This window comes from Onychomys torridus, chromosome 10 (genome assembly GCF_903995425.1).
Source record: "Onychomys torridus chromosome 10, mOncTor1.1, whole genome shotgun sequence".
Taxonomy (NCBI): Eukaryota; Metazoa; Chordata; class Mammalia; order Rodentia; family Cricetidae; genus Onychomys; species Onychomys torridus.
In genome coordinates this window covers 25,927,024-25,948,408 of record NC_050452.1, presented here as the reverse complement: position 1 = coordinate 25,948,408, position 21,385 = coordinate 25,927,024, and the positions used below count along the sequence as shown (strand labels likewise).

The 21,385-nt window shown below is 51.1% G+C and overlaps 1 protein-coding gene across 2 annotated transcripts; it reads left to right on the top strand.

The window, feature by feature from the left end:
• The first annotated feature begins 2,265 nt into the window (after positions 1-2,265).
• Gal3st1 (galactose-3-O-sulfotransferase 1) lies at positions 2,266-18,797 on the top strand. 2 transcript variants are annotated; one of them, XM_036201435.1, is made up of 3 exons: positions 2,266-2,517; positions 16,186-16,328; positions 17,046-18,796. In XM_036201435.1, the coding sequence occupies exons 2-3, from the start codon at positions 16,198-16,200 to the stop codon at positions 18,184-18,186; spliced, it is 1,272 nt and encodes a 423-aa protein (XP_036057328.1). In that variant the 5' UTR covers positions 2,266-2,517; positions 16,186-16,197; the 3' UTR covers positions 18,187-18,796. The 2 variants fall into 2 exon arrangements, with proteins under 2 accessions (XP_036057328.1, XP_036057329.1); XM_036201436.1 differs by lacking the exon at positions 2,266-2,517 and adding an exon at positions 9,047-9,687 and having other exon boundaries at positions 17,046-18,797.
• The last annotated feature ends 2,588 nt before the right edge of the window (positions 18,798-21,385 follow it).

Sequence of the window (21,385 nt, the reverse complement as noted above, 5' to 3'; positions counted from 1 at the left end):
TTTCTATTAATCTATACTTTGCCACATGGCTTGTGGCTTACCAGTGTCTTTACATGTTGCTTGTCATGGCAGCAGCTGGCAGTGTCTCCACCCAGCCTTCCGCTTTCCACAATTCTCCTCCTCCTTGTCCCGCCTACCCTATCCTTCCTGCCTGGCTACTGGCCAATCAGCACTTTATTTATTTTAACCAATCAGAGCAACACATTTGACATACAGAACATCCCACAGCATCACTGGGCATGGCTTGAGCATATATGAGACCTCAAAGACCACCTCCACAGTGTCACACTTTCTCTATCAAGGCCACATCCCCTAATAGCGCCACTCCCTTTGGGGTCCATTTTCTTTCAAACCCCCAGAGAGTCTTTAAAATTTCTTTCTAAAACTTCATAAGGCAGGCCCTCCATCTGCACTGCTCTCAACATTTTTATCTTTGAAGCTCCAAAGAACTTCCCACTGAGCTCTCAACACTCAGTGACTTTTCTAGCCCAAAGTTCCAAAGTCCTTCGATAGTCCTCCCCAAAACATGGTCAGGTCTGTCACAGCAGTACCCCACCCCCTGGTACCAACTTGTTGTAGGGTTTCTGTGCTTCGATGAAACACCAGAACCAAAAAGCAAGTGAGGGAGAAAAGGGTTTGTCTTACACTTCCGTATCGCTGTTCATCACCGAAGGAAGTCAGGACAGGAACTCAAGCAGGGCAGGAGCCTGGAGGCAGTTGCTGATGCAGAGGCCATGGAGGGGTGCTGCCATGGCTTGCTCAGCCTGCTTTCTTATGGAATTCAGGACCAGCAGCCCAGGATGGCACCACCCACAATGGGCTGGGACTTCCCCCATTGATCATTAATTGAGAAAATATCTTACAGCTGGATCTCAAGGAGGCATTTCCTCAACTGAGGCTCCTTCCTCTCTGATGACTTTAGCTTGTGTCAAGTTGACACACAAACCAGCCAGTACAGAGGGGTGAAAGGTGAGGAATGAGGCCTAAGGGCAGGTAGAACCTAGCTTTCCATCCAGGTGTGGCCACTCACTGCTGGTATCCCAACTTACAACCTTTGTGGACCTGCCTTATAGGGTCCTACGCGCCCCCCGCCCCACACTCCAACTCTCTCTGAGTAGCCCTTACCTGGAACTGTCCATGCATCATAACGGGGCTCTAGTCACTGAGTCCTTCCTAAGACACCCTTGCTAAAGCCACTCCCCAGAGGCTGTGATGTCCTAAACAGGGTAGACTGGGCTCTGGTGTCCGTGAATCTAAGGACCTAATGGTCTGGCCTGTCTGTTTTGTGCTGGCTCTGTAATGTGGAGAATAAATCAGCTGCAGTGGCTGCACCTTCCCCAAAGAGGAGGGCAAGAGTTTTGGCAGGCTGTGGCTTGTGGACCCAAGAACACAGTGTCCCCAAATCTGATGGTCTCACTATATATGTAGATGAGAGGGCTCTGTCTGCTGCCAGCTCTGGCATGGCAGTTGGGGGAGGCAGGAACCAAGGGAGTCACACACAGCTATGTAGCCCAGATGACTCAGGCCTGCATGGGTATATGTGTATCTAGGGCCCACATGGACAAAGGCAAGCCCATCAGATATGGAAGAATGCCTGGCAGCCATGCTGATATGGAATTTTCCCCATTCCAGAGTTGCCTAGAAATGTCGGGGGCAGTGGGTCTCTGACGTGGCCCATGCTCCACTGGGTGGCCAGCTGGTTTCGTACTGCCCACAACTGGAGCTAATTCCAAACTAGTTCCCATCCTTGGTTCTGCTTTGGGATGAAGGACAGCCTGAACCTAGACAGGCACCCACTTCCTACTTGTCCACCCCTCGTGAGGATGGGCATCTACAAAAGGAAAGTTAGCTGAACCGTTTAAGTGACAAGACCCTTTGGAGCCAAGTCCCTCTCCTGGGTCGGCCCAGGGATCCTGGCTCTTCTTCACCTGTTTTCCTTGGATACCAAAAATGTGTCCGTGGCCTTCACAGAGGGAGCTGGGAAGACCTATGTTTCACTGGATCCCCAGGAGCTCCAGTGCTCTCAATAAAAGGCTGGCAATTCGTCCTGCTGCATTTTCCCTGAGCCCAGTCTCCCCTCCCCAACACTACCATCAAGCCCCAGGCACCCTCTATTCCCTTCTGGGACTGGCAGGACAATAGTCCCCTTGGCTCATCGAAGACAAATGAGCCTTGTTGGGCGGGCGGCGGGGGCGCGATACTGCGTCCTAGGGAGTTGAATACGGCTTCTGTGCCTCTCGAGCAGGCGCGCAGGGGACAGGACGGGGGAGGGGGCCGTGGCGCCCATTGGCCGTGGCGCCAGGGGCCGGGCCAGGCTGCTAGCCTCACCTGGCTGAGAGTGGCGAGAGTGGGTGCAGCAGCCGCTGCGGCGGCGGGGCGGGGGCATGGACCAGGCCTGGCAGAGCGCGGGGCCCAGGCGAGTGCGCCCCGCCGCCCAGTGAGCGCCCCGGCAGCGGCGGCGGCGGCGGGGGCCGGGGCGACCCCTGCCACCCCGAGCCCAAGGAGAACCGGGCTAAGGTATGTCGGGAGGTGTCTCAGTCTACTACCTGAGCACCCCTCCTACACTGCCTCCGTAGCCGAACTGGGATCGCATGCTCGCCCAGCGAGCGAGGGGTATAAGGAGTGTGCAGAGCTGCAGGGTCGGGCTGGTTACTTGGCCCCGCTCTGGGTGCCCTTCCCGCTCCGGACCCCGGAGTCCTGAAAGTGGGATGGGTGGGGCTTGAGAAGGTTGGCTGCTGCACTCTGCTGAAACTGTGAGTCCATCAATGATTAATCCTCTTGGACACCGTGGCCTGGGCTCTAGTGGAGAAGGAGGGTTAGGGATCTCCCCTTTCCTGCCTTTCCCGGAGCCGCTGTCAGAGCAGAGACTGGGGGCCGTGGGCAGTGACAGACTCTTGTGCTTGAGGAAGGACACGTGCCCCTGAGGGGATGAGGCCATCAAGGAGAGACTCTCCAGACAGGACAGGAAAGATCCTATATGCAATTCACAGTTCCGGAGTCCTGGGCCGGTGCTCCATAAAAGGTTCTGCAGGTTGGTCTGCTTCCTTAGTGAGAGGCCAGCACAGAGCATGACCGTCCCTTCCCAGTGGAACCCCTGCCCCCTCCTCCTTCTCGAGCTGTCTATGGTGACAGGCACACATCTGGCCGCAGCAACCCACACTTCAGGAAGGGCAGCAGACCTGACATCTGACACCTGAGGTTACTGTGGTGATGGTGAGGGCGCAATGGAAATCTGCTGGAAGAAAGAGGTGTGGAGGGAAATCCATCCAGTCAGAACTCAACCTCTTCCTCTTTGGAGGGAGTGGCCTCGGGTCCAGAGGGTCCTGCAGGCCGCACAGCCCCCCCCCCCCCAACCTTCTCTCTATACTGTGCTCTACAAGGTACCATTGCTACTTATGTAGAGAGATGTGGAATTCCAGAATCCAACTAGTCAGTGCTTGGGGAGAATCAGTGACTGCCTGAAGGTCACCCAGTTCAGAAGTGACTGAGTTCACTCCAAGTCACAGGAATTTTTTTGTGGTCACCATTTTAGGACCCCAGACTTACCCAGGACTCCTCTGCCCAATCGGGGTCTTACTTCTCTGATCTTCTTGGGCTCCATCAACCCTCCCCTTTGCCAGACACTGGTGAGCAAGCTGTTACCTCAGGCATAGAGACAGCAGAGCTGTGCTTCCAGTTGGCTCCTCAGGCTGCTTTGTAGTCTACTTCTTGCTTGGGAATAGCTTCCTAAAGGAAGCTCCCTGTGGACATGGAGTGCCTACTTCCTCAGCATCTCTTTCCCTTACTGGGTTCTGGGGGGAATTGTCATCCAGCGATGGATAGGTCTGTCTCCCACAGTGCCTCTCACTGAGCTTCAAAGCACACAGGCAGCTGTCCTGTGCAGGAGGGCAGTGATTCACCTGGGAGAATGACCCACAAGTGGTGGGACTCTGGTCCCTGATGTGACCTGTGCCAAGGTTGTTTGCGTTTGGTTGTTTTGTTTTTTTGGGGAATAGGTTCTCTCTGTGTAGCTCTGGCAGTTCTGAAACTTGCTCCATAGACCAGGCTGGTCTTGAAAAGAGAGATCCGCCTGCCTCTGCCTCCCAAGTACTGGGATTAAAGGCGTGTGCCGCCACTGCCCAGCATGCCAAACTTCTGCTTTGCTTTGACTCCGTGAGAAATATGCATGACTCTAGAGAGGACAAGGCAGGACGGAGCAGAAGTGACCCCAGGGGTCACCAGATTGGAGACCATCTGGAATCATCCGGTGGGAGCTAATAGAATTTTCCAGGAGTTACCTGCCTTCCCATAAGCCATCTCCAGAGCAGAGAAATTTGGCCCACAGTAGTACCCTGGCTTTCTATGACACTGGGCAAGCCCTCTCTGTCTGCCTTAATTTTGTTGGTTGTGAAATGTGCATGTGGAGGCAAGTTGGGTATAAAACATGGGAAACATGGGTCATTGGAAGGGTAGGGTGGCATGTATATTGATCTAGAAGGATCTAAGGGGCCCATGATCATAACCAGACCTACTACTAAGTGCCAGGCACTGAGCCAAGGACTCTGCGTGCCTCCTACTTTTTGATCTTCCCAGAAAGAGAGAGCATAGCTGGCCGTCTGTTAGGAAAGAGTGAGCCTCTTTCCAAAGACCACCCTGCTGGGGAAGTCTGGAGGCAGGCTATACTGAGGGCATCCTGAACGCAGGAGCAGAGCAATGGATGTGCTTATCCTGGGCATTGTATATGGCATCAGCAATGCCTCCATAAAAGCTTTTCTACCGTGCTGTGTGTTTATGCACACAAATGCATCTTCAGACTGTAAATAGTATGGCAGGACTATTATAAAGTACTGATGTTTATTGATGACTCCTCCGCGCTCAGCCCTGGGGAATCTATGTATTTAGAGGACTAAGGGAGTGGCTTGACTTTTGGCTGACATCTGTGACTTGTCACCTCCCACTGGAGCTGCTTTGGGTACTTGGATCTGCTTGGGTACAGGAAGGGTGGTGATTTTGCATGGGCAGGGGAGTGTCTCAGAAAGAGCTGTGAATGTGTTTCAAAGTTCTGGCTTTGCCATGGTTACTGGGCCCCTTTCTCCACCTGATAGGTGGGGCTAACATGCAATACTGAGAGGTTGTGTTGTGTGTGTGTTGTGATTGTGTGTTTGCCCTTTGACACAATAGGCTGCTAGCATGGTGGCACAGGCCCATATTCCTAGCATTGGGAAACTGAGGCATAAGGATAACCAGTTTGAAGTCAGCCAGAAACATAGTGAACTGGTTAACACAGTGAGACCAGACACACACACACGCACGCACGCACGCACGCACGCACGCACGCACGCACATGCACTTGCTTGTGCACATGCAGGGAAAGAAAAAGGAAAAGAAAAAGGATGAGGAAACGCGAGGGAAATGGAGGAAGGAAAGAAGGTGCAGGTTGACATTATAACATTAAGAACTGCATCTGACTCCGGGCAGTGGTGGCGCACACCTTTAATCCCAGCACTCGGGAGGCAGAGGCAGGCGGATCTCTGTGAGTTCGAGGCCAGCCTGGTCTACAGAGCAAGTTCCAGGACAGCCAGGGCTACACAGAGAAACCCTGTCTGGAAAACCGAACAAACAAAGAGGAACTGCATCGGAACCATGAAAGACCACCCCAACTCAGCAGCCGGGCCTAGAGCCATTGGCATTGCAACTCCAGCAAAGGGAGAGTAAGGCTGACAAGAGGCCAGGGCTGCCAGCTTGGAGGGGTTCTGTGAGCCAGCAAATTAGGGTTCAGACAAAATGCCCTGCTGGGTGATACTCCCCATCTCTGCTCTGCTCCGCTCCACTCCAGAAAGCCTCAAGGTAAAGGAGCTGCTGGATCCTTGCAGGTCCAGGTCTAACCTCTCTCAATCAGACTGTCTACCCCATATTTTCCAGCTCTCTTCTGCCCTTGGCTAGGCCTTTCCATTCAGGCCACTAAGGTGTGGAAAGAGTAGTATGCCTGCTTCAGAAACGAGGGGTGGCCTGATTCCTCTTATGGCAATAAACCTATTTTTATTTTTTTAATTTGGTGTGTGTGTGTGTGTGTGTATGTGTGTGTGTGTGTGTGTGTGTGAGAGAGAGAGAGAGAGAGAGAGAGAGAGAGAGAGATATGTAGGTCAGAGGACAACTTCCAGGAATTGGCTCTCTCTCCACCATGTGGGTGCTGGGGGTCAAACTCAGGTACAAGCATAGTTGCCTGCTGAGCCATCTTACTGGCCCATTACTTATAAATTTTTACTATTTTTCCAAAGCAATACAGACTCTGGTAAAATGTGAACGCATATATAGTCACATTATATTTACCGAATCAAAATGTGTTATTGATGGTAAGTGACCCCATTCCTTGGGGAAGCACACTTTACATTTTGAATCATCTCAGACCCTTTAACCTAAGTACAAATTTACAGCTTTTCCCTTATGAATACATTCATTTTTTACAGTGTATACTAACGCAGCTCTTTTAACCTCTGGGCCTCAGTTTCTTTGTCTGTGAAATGGACACAAAGGCTCTATTGTGGTTTGCTTTCTGCCTAGGGATGGTACTGCCCACAGTGGGCTGAGCCCTCTTGTGTGATAAAAATACCCCACAGATAATTGTCTATCAGCTTGAGGTGCAGTATTGGTCTCCCTGACCACAGTGACTGTGTGCTGACCCTGAGGAGATACTTCTCAGAAGATTTTTCCTCAGTGCTGCTGGTCCCTTCTAAATCGCCCCTGATTTCTCAGCCCTGGTTAACAAGCATCAATTGTCCCAGTAAAGCAAAGGCTTCACTTCCAGGGTGTTAATCTAAATATTGCATGAACGCCAGGCCTCCATGACCTCCATTTCTCTTAGCATTATCTTATCTTCCAATTTCCCACAAACCAGGGAGTCAATCTCTGAGCACTCCATGCCTTTTCCAGCTCAAAGTTCCAAACACTTTCACAGTCTCCCTACCCCCACCCCTGCCCCAAATGACATGATCAGGTCTGTCATAGCAACACCTCTGTTTTCCCTGTACCAATTCTGTCCCAGTTAGGTTTCTGCTGCTGTGATAAACACCATGACCAAAAGCAATGTGTGGAGGGAAGGATTTGCTTTAGCTTACCGGTTACAGCCTGTTGCTGGGGGAGCTGAGGCAGGAGCTGAGGCAGGAGGGCTGAAACAGAGAACACTGTTCAGCGGCTCATTCCCACTCAAGTCCAGCAACCTTCGCAGGCCCACCCTCTTAGGCATGGTATTTCCCACTTTGGGCTGGACCCTCTTACATCAATTAGCAGTCAAGAAAATGTGCCCCCCAGATATGACCGCAGATCAGTCAGGTGGAGACAATTCTTCAACCAAGGGTCCTTCTTCCCGGGTGTGTTTAGGCTTGTGTCAATTTGACAATAGAAACTAACCAGCTGTGATTTGGTGGCTGTAGTTCCGGTGGGAGGCAAAGGCATATGATCTCTATGAGTTCAAGGCCAGCTTGGTCTGTATAGTGAATTCTAGACCAGCAAGGGCTACACAGTGAGACCATGTCAAAGACACACACACACACACACACACACACACACACACACACACACACACACACAAAGGTAGCTTGTGCAGGGTCCGTGAACCTCAGGAAAGAAACTACAAAGACCAGCCCCTTAACCTCCTTTGCTGTCATTACGCTCATATTTCCCTGGCTCTGATTCAGTCACATGGGTCCCCCTCAACGCAAGGGAAGGTGAGAACTACAGTCTGTGACTATGGAGAAAAGGAAGCGGTCTATGGACATTGGAATACCTCCTGAGGTCACCCCCTTCCAACCTCTTCCCCCTACTGGATCAGAGCATTATTATTTTTTAATTGTAGTTCACACCTTTAATTTAACCAGAATTTGGGAGGCAGAGGCAAGTGGATTTCTATGATTTTGAGGCCAGCCTGGTCTACATAATGAGTTCCAGGCCAGCTAGAGCTACATAGAAAGCCCTGTCTCCAAAACAATAAATAAAACAAAATGAAATAATTGAGAACCTATACTACTTTCATCATTTAAATATGTGTGTGCACATATAAATGCACAAATTATATATATATGGAGAGAGAGAGAGAGAGAGAAAACAAGGGATACTATCAGCTGAGAGAACCAGTTGAAATATGAGGAAATCAAGCCCCAGGAAGACATCTCCAACCCTTCCACAGGGCTGGTTTTTCTTCATTTCCATCTCTACCAAACCCACCACCCTCTTCCACCTTACCAGCATGCCTGAACTCCACCCTGCCCCTACCATGTAGAAGGGACAGCAGGAAGTCCCCACCAGGAGTGTGAGGGTGTTATCTATCCATTTAGGTAGCTCAGAGTCCACTTCCATAAATCACATTCCTGCTGTTTGAGCCACGCCATAAAGCTGTCCTCAAACTAGGTCAGCCCAGAAGGCAGAAAAGCCGATGGACATTAGAAAGAAAAGGAAACCATCTCCCAGCCTAGCTCTGTGTGGCCCGTCAGGAGTGGTCTGTGAAAAGAGCAGACCCAGAAGTGCCCTTTAGGGACTAGTTATTAGGAGAAAGAGCCTGGAGACTGGGCTTTGAAGTGGGAGAGCACTGGAAAAGGAACAGAACAAAATATATCAGAAACAGCAAACAGAGCCCTGAAGGGAGAGAGGGGCTTCTCTTTAAAAAACCCAGGGGGGGAACTTTATTAAGATGGACAGCCTCTGTAGACAGAATGGTGGCAGAGGATGACCTTGACCAGCCCGGCTTTCCACAATTATTAACTGTGATCTCTTGTGTCTTTAGAACCTTCCCCTTGAGCCACCACGAGAGTGTGAACATCAAGGGGGGAATGGATTAAGGAGTCCCTCTGATGAAGGACAAAGCTCAGAGTAAGCTGAGCTGAACCTAAGATTACCGTGTTGACTAAGTGTGATTTCAAGCTAGGAGCAGGGAACCTAGTGGTACTGACTCCCCACCCACCCACCCACCCCAAGGCCGCAGACAGCATCTCCAGCAAACTCCAAACCTGCAAAATGGCAAAAAAAAAAAAAAAAAAAAAAAAAAAAGCTGTCTATTACTTGCTCAGGCAGGCTGCCTAGCATGGCATACACCCTTTGATGAAGGACTCCGTGCTCTGAGATGCCACACTTCCTTCCTCTGGACTTCTCAGCTGTCACCCTGGGGCTCCTGTAAAGGCTGATAAAGTTCAATGCCTGCTGTGTCTTGGCATCTTCAGGTCTGAGCTCCTGGCAGGCACGCATTTGGCCTGTGAGTTTGTTCTTCCCTACTCTGCCTTACTTTCTTTTTTTGTGATGGGCCTGAGGGGGTACTTGGCCCACAGAGCAGCCAGGAATGAGCTGCCTTCATAGGTGGATCAGTTCACCTCCCCACCCTCCCCCCCCCCCCCCAGCCTTCAAGCGTGCAGTAGCTGTGCCCTTCAGCCAAGGGCGCATAGAACTTTGCTGAGCCCTTGGGTAAATGAGCTACCTGGTCTAGAGAGGGGGGGGGGATCACCCTGAGCTGTCCAGCTGGAGGGCGGCAAGAAGACCAGGGCACCACCTGGGCATTCCATTCATTATCCCCAGGGAGGGAGCTCATAAATATTCATATGCACCGGAGGGGGATGGAAGGAGCCAACCAGCCGCCTGCTGGGTATCATTGGAGCATTCTTGTCTCTGACTGCAGAGGCAGCCTGGGTGTTGGGAGAGGAAAGGGGCAGCTAGTCACAGCCCAAGGTGAGTGTGTCCCCTCTGGCCCAGCACGGAGAGCAGGGGGTCTGTGCAACACTCGCAGGGATCTTTACCACCTTGGGCAAGTTTCACCGTGTGCAGGTTGTAGTGGGTGGGTCCTTCTGTCTTGCTGGGTCCTAGCTGAACTAGAGGATGTTGGGTCTGGCTTGTTACCAGTTATGGGGCAGATGCAGCTGGGGTAACCCACGAGAACAGGGATAGATGAAGGAAATGACAAGGGAGCTATCTGTACCTGTCCTAGTACCTGGGTCTGTCACCACCATGGGCAGAGGAGGTAGGGAGCTCAGCGTCTACTCTTGCCTCCTGCGTCCCCTGTGCTGTGTGACCTTGAGGATATTCTTGCCTTCTCTGAGGTTTGACCTCTCTGCTTCTCTGGAAACGTTGGTTATCTATAAGACTCTGTTTTGGGCTAGTGGGTACACAATTGGATGGGGCCAGGCTAGGACCCTAAACAGCTATCAGCTCAGCAGATGTCTGTCCTGTGCCAGCCCTGTGGCTTCATGTTCATCTGAGACATTCAGACCGAATGATGACAGAACACTGGTGTTATTTTGGGGGAAAAATTAAGACCCAGAAAGGGAAATAACCTAAGCAAGAGCATGCATGTGTGCGTGTGTGTCTTAACACTTAAAAATTCTATTTAGTTAGTTATTATGGGGAAGAGGTGAGAGTCTGGAGGGCAGAGGATGACTTCTGGGACCTGGGGATCAAACTTAGGTTGTCAGTTTTGGTAGCAAGCACCTTTACCTGCTGAGCCATCTTGCTTGCCTTGTATTTAATTTCTTGAAACAGGGTGGCTCTGTATAGCCCAGTCTGTCCTCCAACTCACCATCCTCCTGCCTCTACCTCCCGAGTTGTTGGGATTACAGGTGTGTACCACCATACCTGGCTCCAGAGTTGCGCCTTAAAACCATATCCCAGCCCAGGTGCTGGCTCTTTCTGGCTCTCTTGTGTGGCTCTCACAGGCATGTTCTTGTACATGCATGATTCTCTCATATAATTTCCGTGTGTGGCTCAACCATGGTAGGGCACAGGAAGTTTATTTATTTGGCTCTTTGAGACAAGGTCTTGATCTGTAGTCCACTCTCTCTGGCCTCCAACTCAAAACCCTCAGTTTGGATCATAGGCACATACTACCTCACCCAGTCAAGGAATAATATATATGTCATCATCATCATCATCATCATCATCATCATCATCACCACCATTCTTGGTGCTGGAAACAGAACCCAGGGGCTTGTGTGTGCTAAGCAAACTCTTTACTACAGAGCTACACAGCTAAACAAACATTCATGGGGCCTTTGACATCAACGTCATGTATGACCCTCACAGAATGTCTGTCTTACCCATAGGCTATCTCCCTATGTGGCTGTCACTGAGGTGGTAAGCTGCCTGACCAAGGATCTTATCCATCCCCTTCCCCCAGATGCCCAGGCCATGCATGGGGTGTCATTTCTCAAACATTCACCAAGTGCTAGGCTCAAGCACCTCTGGGATGAATCACCTGCAGCTGATCATGGAGGGTGGGGTACCTCTCCGGTGAGGGTGAGGCAGGCCTCGGCCCTGGTCAACAGTGATGACAATGGGTAATCGGCATTGCTATTAATAATTAATACTCGGATTGATCACCTGGCATTGGAACCGGGTAGCTTTGGGGTTGTTCTCTGTCAAGCCAGACTCCGGGTCTAGCCAGCACCTGGCTTCCCTCAGTTTGCTCAGAGAAGGGCCCGCCTTCCCTGACTTCACTACTGTGTATCCACCATCTACAGGAGGAGACAGCCTGGGAGAGGAGTTTCCTTGCTAAATTCACAGAGGCCAGGCAGCAAGGGGGTGAGGAGCCTTGAATAGTTGAGGAGGCTGGCGAAGGAGAACCAGCCACCAGGGTCTTCTACTTCCCATCCCTTCATATTGACTGTCAGCTCTGCCCACCAATGTCGGACAATCCTGCTTTCCAAAGACAGAGCCCCAGCTGTGCCTTGACCTTCTTTGCACTCCTGTGACTTCCTTCCCCGAGGCTTCAGATACCCTCATTCTCTCCATCTACAAAATGGGGCGATGGTACAACACAGTGGTACCCACTGAGTGGAGTCAGTCAGTTGCTAGCAGAGATTCTAGTGGCCCCATCAGGGCTCAGTACACGCAGGGACCTGATGATGTCTGCGAAAACCCAAACAGGAGAATGAGTGAATCAGTGATGTTTCGCGGGTCGGGGAAGATGCTGTCCTGGGTGGGCCAGAAAGGCCCTGATTGGCAGCTTAGGATGCTGGTCTGCCCCCTACCGCCAGTCCTCCACTGTAGACCTCTGCCACTGCAGCTTCTCGGAGTTTCGGAGAGTACCCGGGTGAGTGGGGCTGCCGCGGCAGGGTGGGCCCTCAGTCTTTACGGAGTGCCAGCTACAAGACTCTTGATCGCTCTAAGGCCAGAGAAACTAAGCCCCTGTGCTCACTGTTCTGCGCCGAGCCTTGGTCTGTGAGCTGGCTTTCTGCTGGGCCTGCCCAGCATCCCTGAGCACCGCAAGTCACCGGGCGGATTTGTGGTTCGTGGGCAGCTTCCCCAGACCCGCACCACTACACCTTGCCCAGAGCTCAGGAGGTCGCAGCCAACACTCTGAATGATACCAGTGTACCGACCGCTCAGGAGGCTCCCCAGGGCCCAGCCAGACTCCCCTCCTCAGCTTCTTTCCAATTTATAGACCAGAAACAGATTCCGAGGGGAATCCCCCGCTTGTCAGCCCTGAGGCTCCAGATGCTGGGGTCCTGCTGGGAGGTGGTGGTGAATACCTTTAGCCCTAGCACTCGAGAAACAGAGGCAGGCAGATTTCAGTGACTTCGAGGCCAGCCTGGTTTACATATTGAGTTTCAGGACAGCCAAAACTACATAGTGAGGTCCTGTCTCTAAATAAATAAACAAAGCAGAGGTTGAAGTCCACACCTTTCCCTCTGACTGGTTTTTTGTTTAGTTTGTGTTTGAGGCTCTGTCTTACAATGTAGCCTAGGCTGGCCTGAATTCTTGACCTTCAGCTTTCCCCTGGATTACAGTTCTGTGTCACCACATCTGGTTTGCACTTTGTAAACTTTAAAGTGTGAGCAGGTACATAGATAGGTCAGTGGTAGAGTTCTGGCCTGGAATGCTGGAGACCCTACGTTAATCTCAGCACTGCTTGGGGTTGGGGGAGAACAAAACCCTCAAATCTGATGCAGAGGCAGTGTATTGTCCCTTTTCCTATTAAATAGTATGTATGGCCCTTTTAAAATGCAACCGTTGTGAAAATGAGTAATTTGGAGAAATATTTTTATACTTCTCCCCAGATGGGTCAGATGATTAGACTGTGGAAATGTAGAACACAGGTTGGGTATCCTTAAGCCAAAATTTGAAATGGAAGATGGTCTAAAATCTGAAACTTTTCGAATATCCAGATGATGCCACAAGTGGAAAATTCCACATCTGGCCTCATGTGATAAGTCACAATCAGAACACAGGAGCACTGCAAATACTGCACAGAATCCTACCTGGCAATGCATTTTAGACATGTAACAAGCGAAGTCCATGCTTAGTTTTTGGCTGTTACCAAGATATCTCATATGTGTATGCACATGTTCATGTGAGTATCTGCATGTGTATATTACACACATACTTGTGGAGTTCAGAGGTCAACATGAAGTCTCTTCCTTGACTGCACTCCACCTTACTCTTGTTTGTTTTTCCAAGACAGGATTTCTCTGTGCAGCCCTGGCTGTCCTGGAACTCACTCTGTAGCCCAGGCTGGCCTTGAACTCACAGAGATCCACCTGCCTCTGCCTCCTGAGTTCTGGGATTAAAGGCGTGCGCCACCACGGCTGCCAGCTTCATCCACCAAACTTTCTGAGGTGAGGTCTCTCACTAAACCGAAACACTGACTGGCTAAGCGGCCACTGAGCTCCAGCGTCTACCCGTCTCCGCCTCCCCAGCAGTAGGACGACAAATATACATTGACCTGTCTTTTGTTTTTTAGTGTGGATGGTAGGAAAGCTGAACTCATCCTCATGATTGATTAGCAAGCATTTTGCCGGCTGTGATATCTCCCCAGCCCCACTGAGATATCTCTTTGTGCACGTGTGAATATTCCAAAATAAAAAGTACAAAATCAGAAGCATCACTGGTTCTAAGCATTTTTGCTAAAGTACACCCACTCTCTACTGCCCTTCAGTAGCATTTCGGTTTTTTTGTCCAGGCTTTCATATTTATTTACCTAAGTGTGTGTATATATTGTATTTTACTATTGTGTAATATATATTAGGAGGAGGTGTGCCTATCACCCTATAATTTTCTACATTTTTTTGTTTTGCTTTTGTTTTTTAGGATTTTTGTTTTTGAGGCAGGGTCTCACTAGATAGCCCTGGCTGGCCTGGATCTCACTCTATAGACCAGGCTGGACTTGAACTCACAGAGATCTGCCTGACTCTGCCTCCCAAGTGCTGGGATTAAATGTGTGCAGCCCTTATCTGGCTAAGATTTATTTATCCTAAAGTGTGTGTGTGTGTGTGTGTGTGTGTGTGTGTGTGTGTGTGTGTGAGAGTGTGTGTGCGCCCACGGTGTCTAAAGGTTGGTATCGGATCCCCGGAAGCTGTGGTTACAGGCAGTTGTGAACTACCCAACACGAGTGCTGGGAACTGAACTCCCTCTCAGCAAGCACTCTCAGGTGTTTGACTGTGAGCCTAGAGGTTACTGGCTGGGCCATCTCTCCAGCCTTCTGTTGATGTGCTGAGACAGGACCTCATGTAGTTCAGGCTGGTCTCAAACTGGACATGTAGCTACGGCTGGCCTAATCTCCCCGATGGCAGGCTTTGCTTGGTTTTTTTGTTTTTAATTGCTGGGGAATTGACCCAGGCCTCGAGCACATTAGCAAGCAACTAGATCGTGTTGTATTTTCAGGTTGGCTCATTCCTCTCTCTCTCTCTCTCTCTCTCTCTCTCTCTCTCTCTCTCTCTGTGTGTGTGTGTGTGTCTGTCTGTCTGTCTGTCTGTCTCTTTCTGTGTGTGTGTCTATCTGTCTGTCTCTCTCTCTTTCTCTTTATTCTCATCTATAGATGACTTCTGGGAATGAGTCTGGTATATATGATGTCCCTTTTGTCCCTTGCTGATACTGAAGTTCTCTCTCTCTCTCTCTCTCTCTCTCTCTCTTTCTCTCTCTCTCTCTTGTCAAGTTGCCATTGGCACACATGACTTTGTACACTTTATACATTTGTCTATAGTGACAGGCCAGTGAGCCTCATTTGACATCACTGCCCTCTGGAAACACTTTCCCCAGCCTTACAGAATGAACGATACATGTCTCATTGACACAGGGGAGGGAAATATCCCTCCTGAGTACTTTCCTCCTCTGACCATTGCTTCACACCATCCTTTTCTGTGAGGCAAACTTCCAAGTTGATGAGCCACAGGCTCAGTAAGTGCTGCCACCTTTTCTGGGGGAGGGCCTGGAGGGCTCCTCTTGGTAAGCAGTCATGGGCACCTTAGGTAACTTTCCTGTGGAGGCTACCTGGCTGTGCTGCCTCCAGATGCACTCGGTAGCATGCCACACGTGTGGTCACAGGGCAGCGTGCATGACCTCCCGAAGCCTCAGAGGCTTGGGAGCATCCACTGGGAGAGAAGTGGAAAGTTTCAGACCTTGGCTTTACACCCTACAGGGAGGTAGGAAAGTCTCCCGACCCCCCGGCCTCAACTCTCTCCTGGATCCCAGTTCTGAAGCTTGGACCTCACCCATCACTACTCACATCTCTGTCTCCTGTGGATAAGGCCACTGCATCCAGGTCAAACTGCCCCCCCAAAACAAACAAACAAATCCCACAACAGAAGCTCAGCAAGGCACCCTGTTAAAGTGAGCCAGCAATTTTGTCTGTTTGTTTCTCTACGTAGCCCTGGCTGTCCTGGAACTCACTCTGTAGACCAGGCTGGCCTCGAACTCAGAGATCCACCTGCCTCTGCCTCCCAAGGGCTGGGATTAAAAGCACATGACACCACCGCCCAGCATATTTCATGCAGTATTTGGAACATAACTATAAACTAAATATCTTTTTCTTTTAATTGCAGCAGGGAGGGTGGTGCAGGGGACAGGGAAGGCTGGCCCTACCTTCTGACACAGAAAAGATTCTAGTCTTCCCTGTGAGCAGGGCCCAGCGCACAGGACAAGAGGAATCCTCCCCTTTTGTCCTCAGAATGCATTCATTATAAAACCCAGTAGCTTACAAAGAAGGGCCTTACAACCCGTGTCCCTACTAGCCAGTTAAAAGTTAGAGCCATGCCAGGAGGGCCTCCTCTCTGACCCCTTGGCCTCCTCCCCTTGAGTTGAGCTTGCTATCTTCTTCCTCTCTAACGCTCTGCTTGTGAGGATCCTGCCAGGGAGTCCACAGAGCTGCCAAAAGCAGCTCCCTGTTGAGGGCCTGTCTGCCTTGGAGGCTCCCTGAGACCAACCTCTTGACCTGTGTTCTTTCTGCCCGGTACCTAGCGGTTGCCTGAGATGCCTCTGCTGCCGAAGAAGCCCTGGGAGTCCAAGGCCAAGGGGCTGGTGCTGGGAGCCCTCTTTACCAGTTTCCTGTTGCTGCTCTACTCCTATGTGGCACCCCCGCTGCACCCCAACATGGCCTTCACGTGAGTGACGTCAAACCGTGGGAGCAGGGCAGGGCATCTTCACGGTCTATGATGGAAGCTTTCTGCTAGACAGCGACCCTGTACCACAGGCACCATACTGTGTGGGGCAGGCCTTCTGGCAGAACTCTTGGGGCCACCCAGGGCTCGGTGTGTGCCTCAGTGAAGTGGAGATAAGGGCAGAGCCTGCCCCACAGAGCAGGAGTGTCACCTATCACTGTGTCCAGTGCTTGAAGTATAATCTGAGGCTCCAACAGGGCCACAGTGGGGGCCAGGATAGAGATGGAGTGTGATTTGTCCCAAAACACTCGCCTGGCACAGGGCCTGGATTCAAACTTTTCAAACTTGGGCCTACGTGACTGTGTCCCTCTTCCTAAGCGCCCAGACTATGCCCTCTCCCCATGACACTGTTCAGCACACATCTGATGCAGCCTGTGCCACAGTTAGTGATATTAAGGTAATCTGAAAAATATTGCCAATAGGTGATTAAACCCCCTCCCCCCAAAAAAACACATAAGCAAACAAAAACCCCTGAAATTTCAGACAGGGGAAATTTTATCTCAGTTGGTAGAGTGCTTGTCTAGCACCCACAAAGCAATGGGTTCAAACCTGCAGGGCTGCATTAGTGGGTCGTGGCTGCCAGGCAGCCCCTCGAAGCCTTTCTGATGGTACTGTCACCTGCAACCCCCTGACCTCTCTCCATCCCTCTGTCTCCCCCAGGACCTCAGAGACCGCAGCGCCCTGCTCCCCTGCTCCCAGTGAGCCAGGGACGGCCACCCCCGTCAACGGCTCTGCGGGAGGGTGCCAACCTCGGCGAGACATCGTGTTCATGAAGACGCACAAGACCGCCAGCAGCACGCTGCTCAACATCCTCTTCCGCTTCGGCCAGAAGCATGGGCTCAAGTTCGCCTTCCCCAATGGCCGCAACGACTTCCACTACCCGTCCTTCTTCGCACGCAGCCTGGTGCAGGACTACCGGCCCGGGGCGTGCTTCAACATCATCTGCAACCACATGCGCTTCCACTACGAAGAGGTGCGCGGGCTGGTGCGGCCGGGCGCCGCCTTCATCACGGTCATCCGCGACCCCGCGCGTCTCTTCGAGTCCTCCTTCCATTATTTTGGGTCCGTGGTGCCGCTCACCTGGAAGCTGTCGAGCCGCGACAAGCTGGCAGAGTTCCTGCAGGACCCTGATCGCTACTACGACCCGAGCGGCTACAACGCGCACTACCTCCGCAACCTACTCTTCTTCGACCTGGGCTACGACAGCGGCCTGGACCCGGGCAGCCCGCGCGTGCAGGAGCACATCCTGGAGGTGGAGCGCCGCTTCCACCTGGTGCTGCTGCAGGAGTATTTCGACGAGTCTCTGGTGCTGCTCCGGGAGCTGCTGTGCTGGGACCTGGAGGACGTGCTGTACTTCAAGCTCAACGCGCGGCGCGACTCGCCGGTGCCGCGGCTCTCGGGTGAGCTGTACCGCCGTGCCACCGCCTGGAACCTGCTGGACGCGCGCCTCTACCACCACTTCAATGCCAGCTTCTGGCGAAAGGTGGAGGCCTTCGGGCGCGAGCGCATGGTGCGCGAGGTGGCCGAGCTGCGCCAAGCCAACGAGCGCATGCGCCGCATCTGCATCGATGGCGGCCAAGCAGTGGACGCCGAGGCCATCCAGGACTCGGCCATGCAGCCCTGGCAGCCCCTGGGCGTCAAGTCCATCCTAGGTTACAACCTCAAGAAGAGCATCGGGCCTCACCACGAGCAGCTCTGCCGACGCATGCTCACGCCTGAGATCCAGTACCTGTCTGACCTCGGAGCCAATCTCTGGGTCACCAAGCTCTGGAAGTTACTTAGGGACTTCCTAAGGTGGTGACGTACCCCGCCCATCTTCCCGTCTGGCTCCCTGCTGCAGAAGGGCCGGCCAGGGAGCCTCTGGCACCTAGCCTTCCCCAGCCATGCCCGGTGCCACCCTGGGGTCCCCTGGGGTTATTAGCTGGCCAGGATTGGTCTTTCTGCACAAGAGAGAGCCTAACCGAGAAGTATTTGACTAATTATGCCATTTTTTTTTTTATTAAATCTCCTTTATTTCCAGTCTCCTCTTACAAGGGGAGACTCAGAAGTAAAGGAATTTTATGTGTTTTTGTTAATCGGCCTCACTGTGGTGACTGGAGGGGCCCTGGGATGGGACCCTTGGGAGGGTGTCTGCAGAGGGCAGGGGCCTAGTGTGTTTGTTACTTGCTGAAGTCATGTGTGGTTCAGGGACTTCCACAAGCTGCCAAAGCCTGGAAAAATGGTGTGTGACTGAGTACTGGTTATGTCCCCGGTACACCATAGTGGATGAGTGCTTTGTGGGCGTTATCACAAAAACTTGGTGACTTGGGGATTCTAATTATTCTCATGTGACAACCAAGGAGGAGGGGACACTACTGCCAAGTAATTACTGACCGGGTTGGCAGAAGTGGTGACCAGATTAGAGCAGAGATTAAGAATGAATGTGTGCATGAAGTGTGCGTGTGTGCCTGTGCCTGCATGTGACAGGGAAGCTGGGAGCATTCCACAGAGCACGGGGCAGCAGCCCCTGAGTCATGTCACACTCACAGTAACTCATTGCATCCTACGAGGGGGAGGGACCATGTGCCAAGGATCCCCCAATACTTTTCCATTTTCAGTACCCATTCACTTTACACTCAGTGGCCTCTTCCTGGCCTCCAGCCAGCAGTTCCTATCTCCAATGTGCCTTTCACTCACTGCTACCCCAGACTGCTTCACACAGCTGCCCTTCAATCTCAAAAATACCTGGCATCCACGCAATAGCCCACCTTTGTCTGAATCCTTTTGTGGATTATGTCCAGAGATAAAGATGGCTGCCAAGTGAGATGTCCCCAGGGTAAAAGGTTGGCTGTAACTCCCTGCATCCGGTGCCCCCAGGTAACTGGGCCCTTTCAGGCTGCTCCAGCTAGGAGCTGAGAAGCCTAAGTCACAGCCAAGTGACAGTTGTGGACTCCCTTGTGCCAGGTTCAATCTAAGTGTTGATAGATCAAACCTAAATGTCTAACAACTTCCTGGCTCTACAAACCAAGGTTCAAGAAAGGTAAACTTAGCTCTAGCTTCAGGGGATTTCCACACCCTCTCCTGACCTCTGCAAGCACACACACACACACACACACACACACACACACACACACACACAAATCGTTTTTGGTTTTTCGAGACAGGGTTTCTCTGTGTAGCTTTGGAACCTGTCCTGGAACTCACTCTGTAGCCCAGGCTGGCCTCGAACTCACAGAGATCCACCTGCCTCTGCCTCCCGAGTGCTGGGATTAAGGGCATGGGCCACCACCACACGGCTATGACACACACACAATCTTTTAAAAATTGATGAAAGAGAAGATTATTCCTAGGAAAATATATTTCACCCCAAATCTATATGCTAGAGATAATGATGGTATAATATGATAGTATCCGTGGATTAAGAAACTCATAATTACATTTCTTTTGGAATCAAAGAGCCTAGAAATGCTAATTAATTATTAGCATATGCTCTTATATTATTAATTACAATTATGATTGACATATCTAGGCCGTTGAAGAGCCAAGGAGAACAACTATGGCAGATAGCAGGTTCCAGAAATATAATACACTCCCTCAGCACTTACTATTTGCTGGTCCTAGGAGCTTTGCAGTCATTCACACATTTATTAATATAATTAATATTTGAAGGAGTGATTGCTGGGCAGTGAGCAGTGTGGGAGCATGGGTGATCCTCGCTGCTTCCCTAAGGCAGGATAGAGACTCAGGGAGGCTGAGTAACTATCTTAGGGTCACAGAGCAAGGTTGCCAGAGAGGAAGCAGTTTGGAAACCTAGATCCATCTGATGCTAAATCAGTCATGTCCACAGCCCGAGAACTGATGTCTCAGCACAGCTGGGGAGGTCCGGACAGCAGAGGTCAGGAGATGTTGAGTTTGTGCAGGCCAGAGCACACTAGCAGTAACCGGGCACCTGCTGACCTGATGTGTGACCCTCACACAGTTGCTCGATTCAGAAATGCCCATAAAACCACCTTTCTCTTGTTGGTGCAGTTGTGTTCTGCCCAAGCATATGTTGAGGTCCCTCTGATCAGGGCCTTACTTGGAAATGAGATCTTTATAGATGCCATCAAATTAGGATGAGATAATTCTGCGGTAATATCTCTGTTGTTCTTATAAAAAAATTTAAAAGGAAGACAGGCATGGTGGTGTATGCCTGTAATCCCAGCACTCAAGAACCTGAGCAGGGGCTGGAGAGGTGGATCAGTGGTAAAGAGCACTGGCTGCTCTTCCAGAAGTCCTAAGTTCAATTCCCAGCACTCACATGGCAACTCACAACAGTCTATTATCTGTAGTCCCGTGGGTTCTGAGACCCTTTTTGGTGCAGAGATGTATATGCTTACAAAACACCCAAATACATAAAATACTTAAGTAAATCAATCTTAAAAAACAAAAGAATCTGAGGCAGGAGGGTCACAGGCTCCAGGCCAACCTGAGCTGCCACAAATGAGCAAACAGGTTGGGCATAGTAACGCACAAATATCACCCCAGAACTTTGGAGACTGAGGCATAGGGTCAAGCCTAGGCTGCATAGCAAGATCCTAAAAAAACTTTTTTAAGTATAGGGACTGGAGAGATGGCTCACTGGCTAAGAGCACTTTCTGCTCTTCCAGAGGACCCAGATTTAGTTTCCAGAACATGCATCGTGGCTAATAACTACCACTAACTCCAACTCTAGGGGATCCAAGACCCTCTTCTGGACTCCATGTGCACCTGGCATACATACATGCAGACAAAATACTCATACACATAAATTAAAATAAATAAATCTTTAAAATAATAAGATATAAATAAATAAGCCTGGAAGGGATACAGCTTAGTTCTCACAGTGCCCACCTGGCATGCAGGAACCCCTGGGCTCAATTGCTGGTCCCACATGAACCGTTCATGGTGGTGTGTGGACTCCTGACATCCTAGCAAGTGGGCTGTGGAAGAGGGAGGGCCGGGAGTTCGAGGCCAGCCTGGGATGTGTAGGGAGTTCGAGG

Coding starts and splice junctions, on each gene's coding strand:
- Gal3st1 (XM_036201436.1), top strand. CDS start 16,198: ATGCCTCTGCTGCCGAAGAAGCCCTGGGAGTCCAAGGCCAAGGGGCTG. Junction 16,329..17,045: donor CACCCCAACATGGCCTTCAC/GTGAGTGACGTC, acceptor TGTCTCCCCCAG/GACCTCAGAGACCGCAGCGC.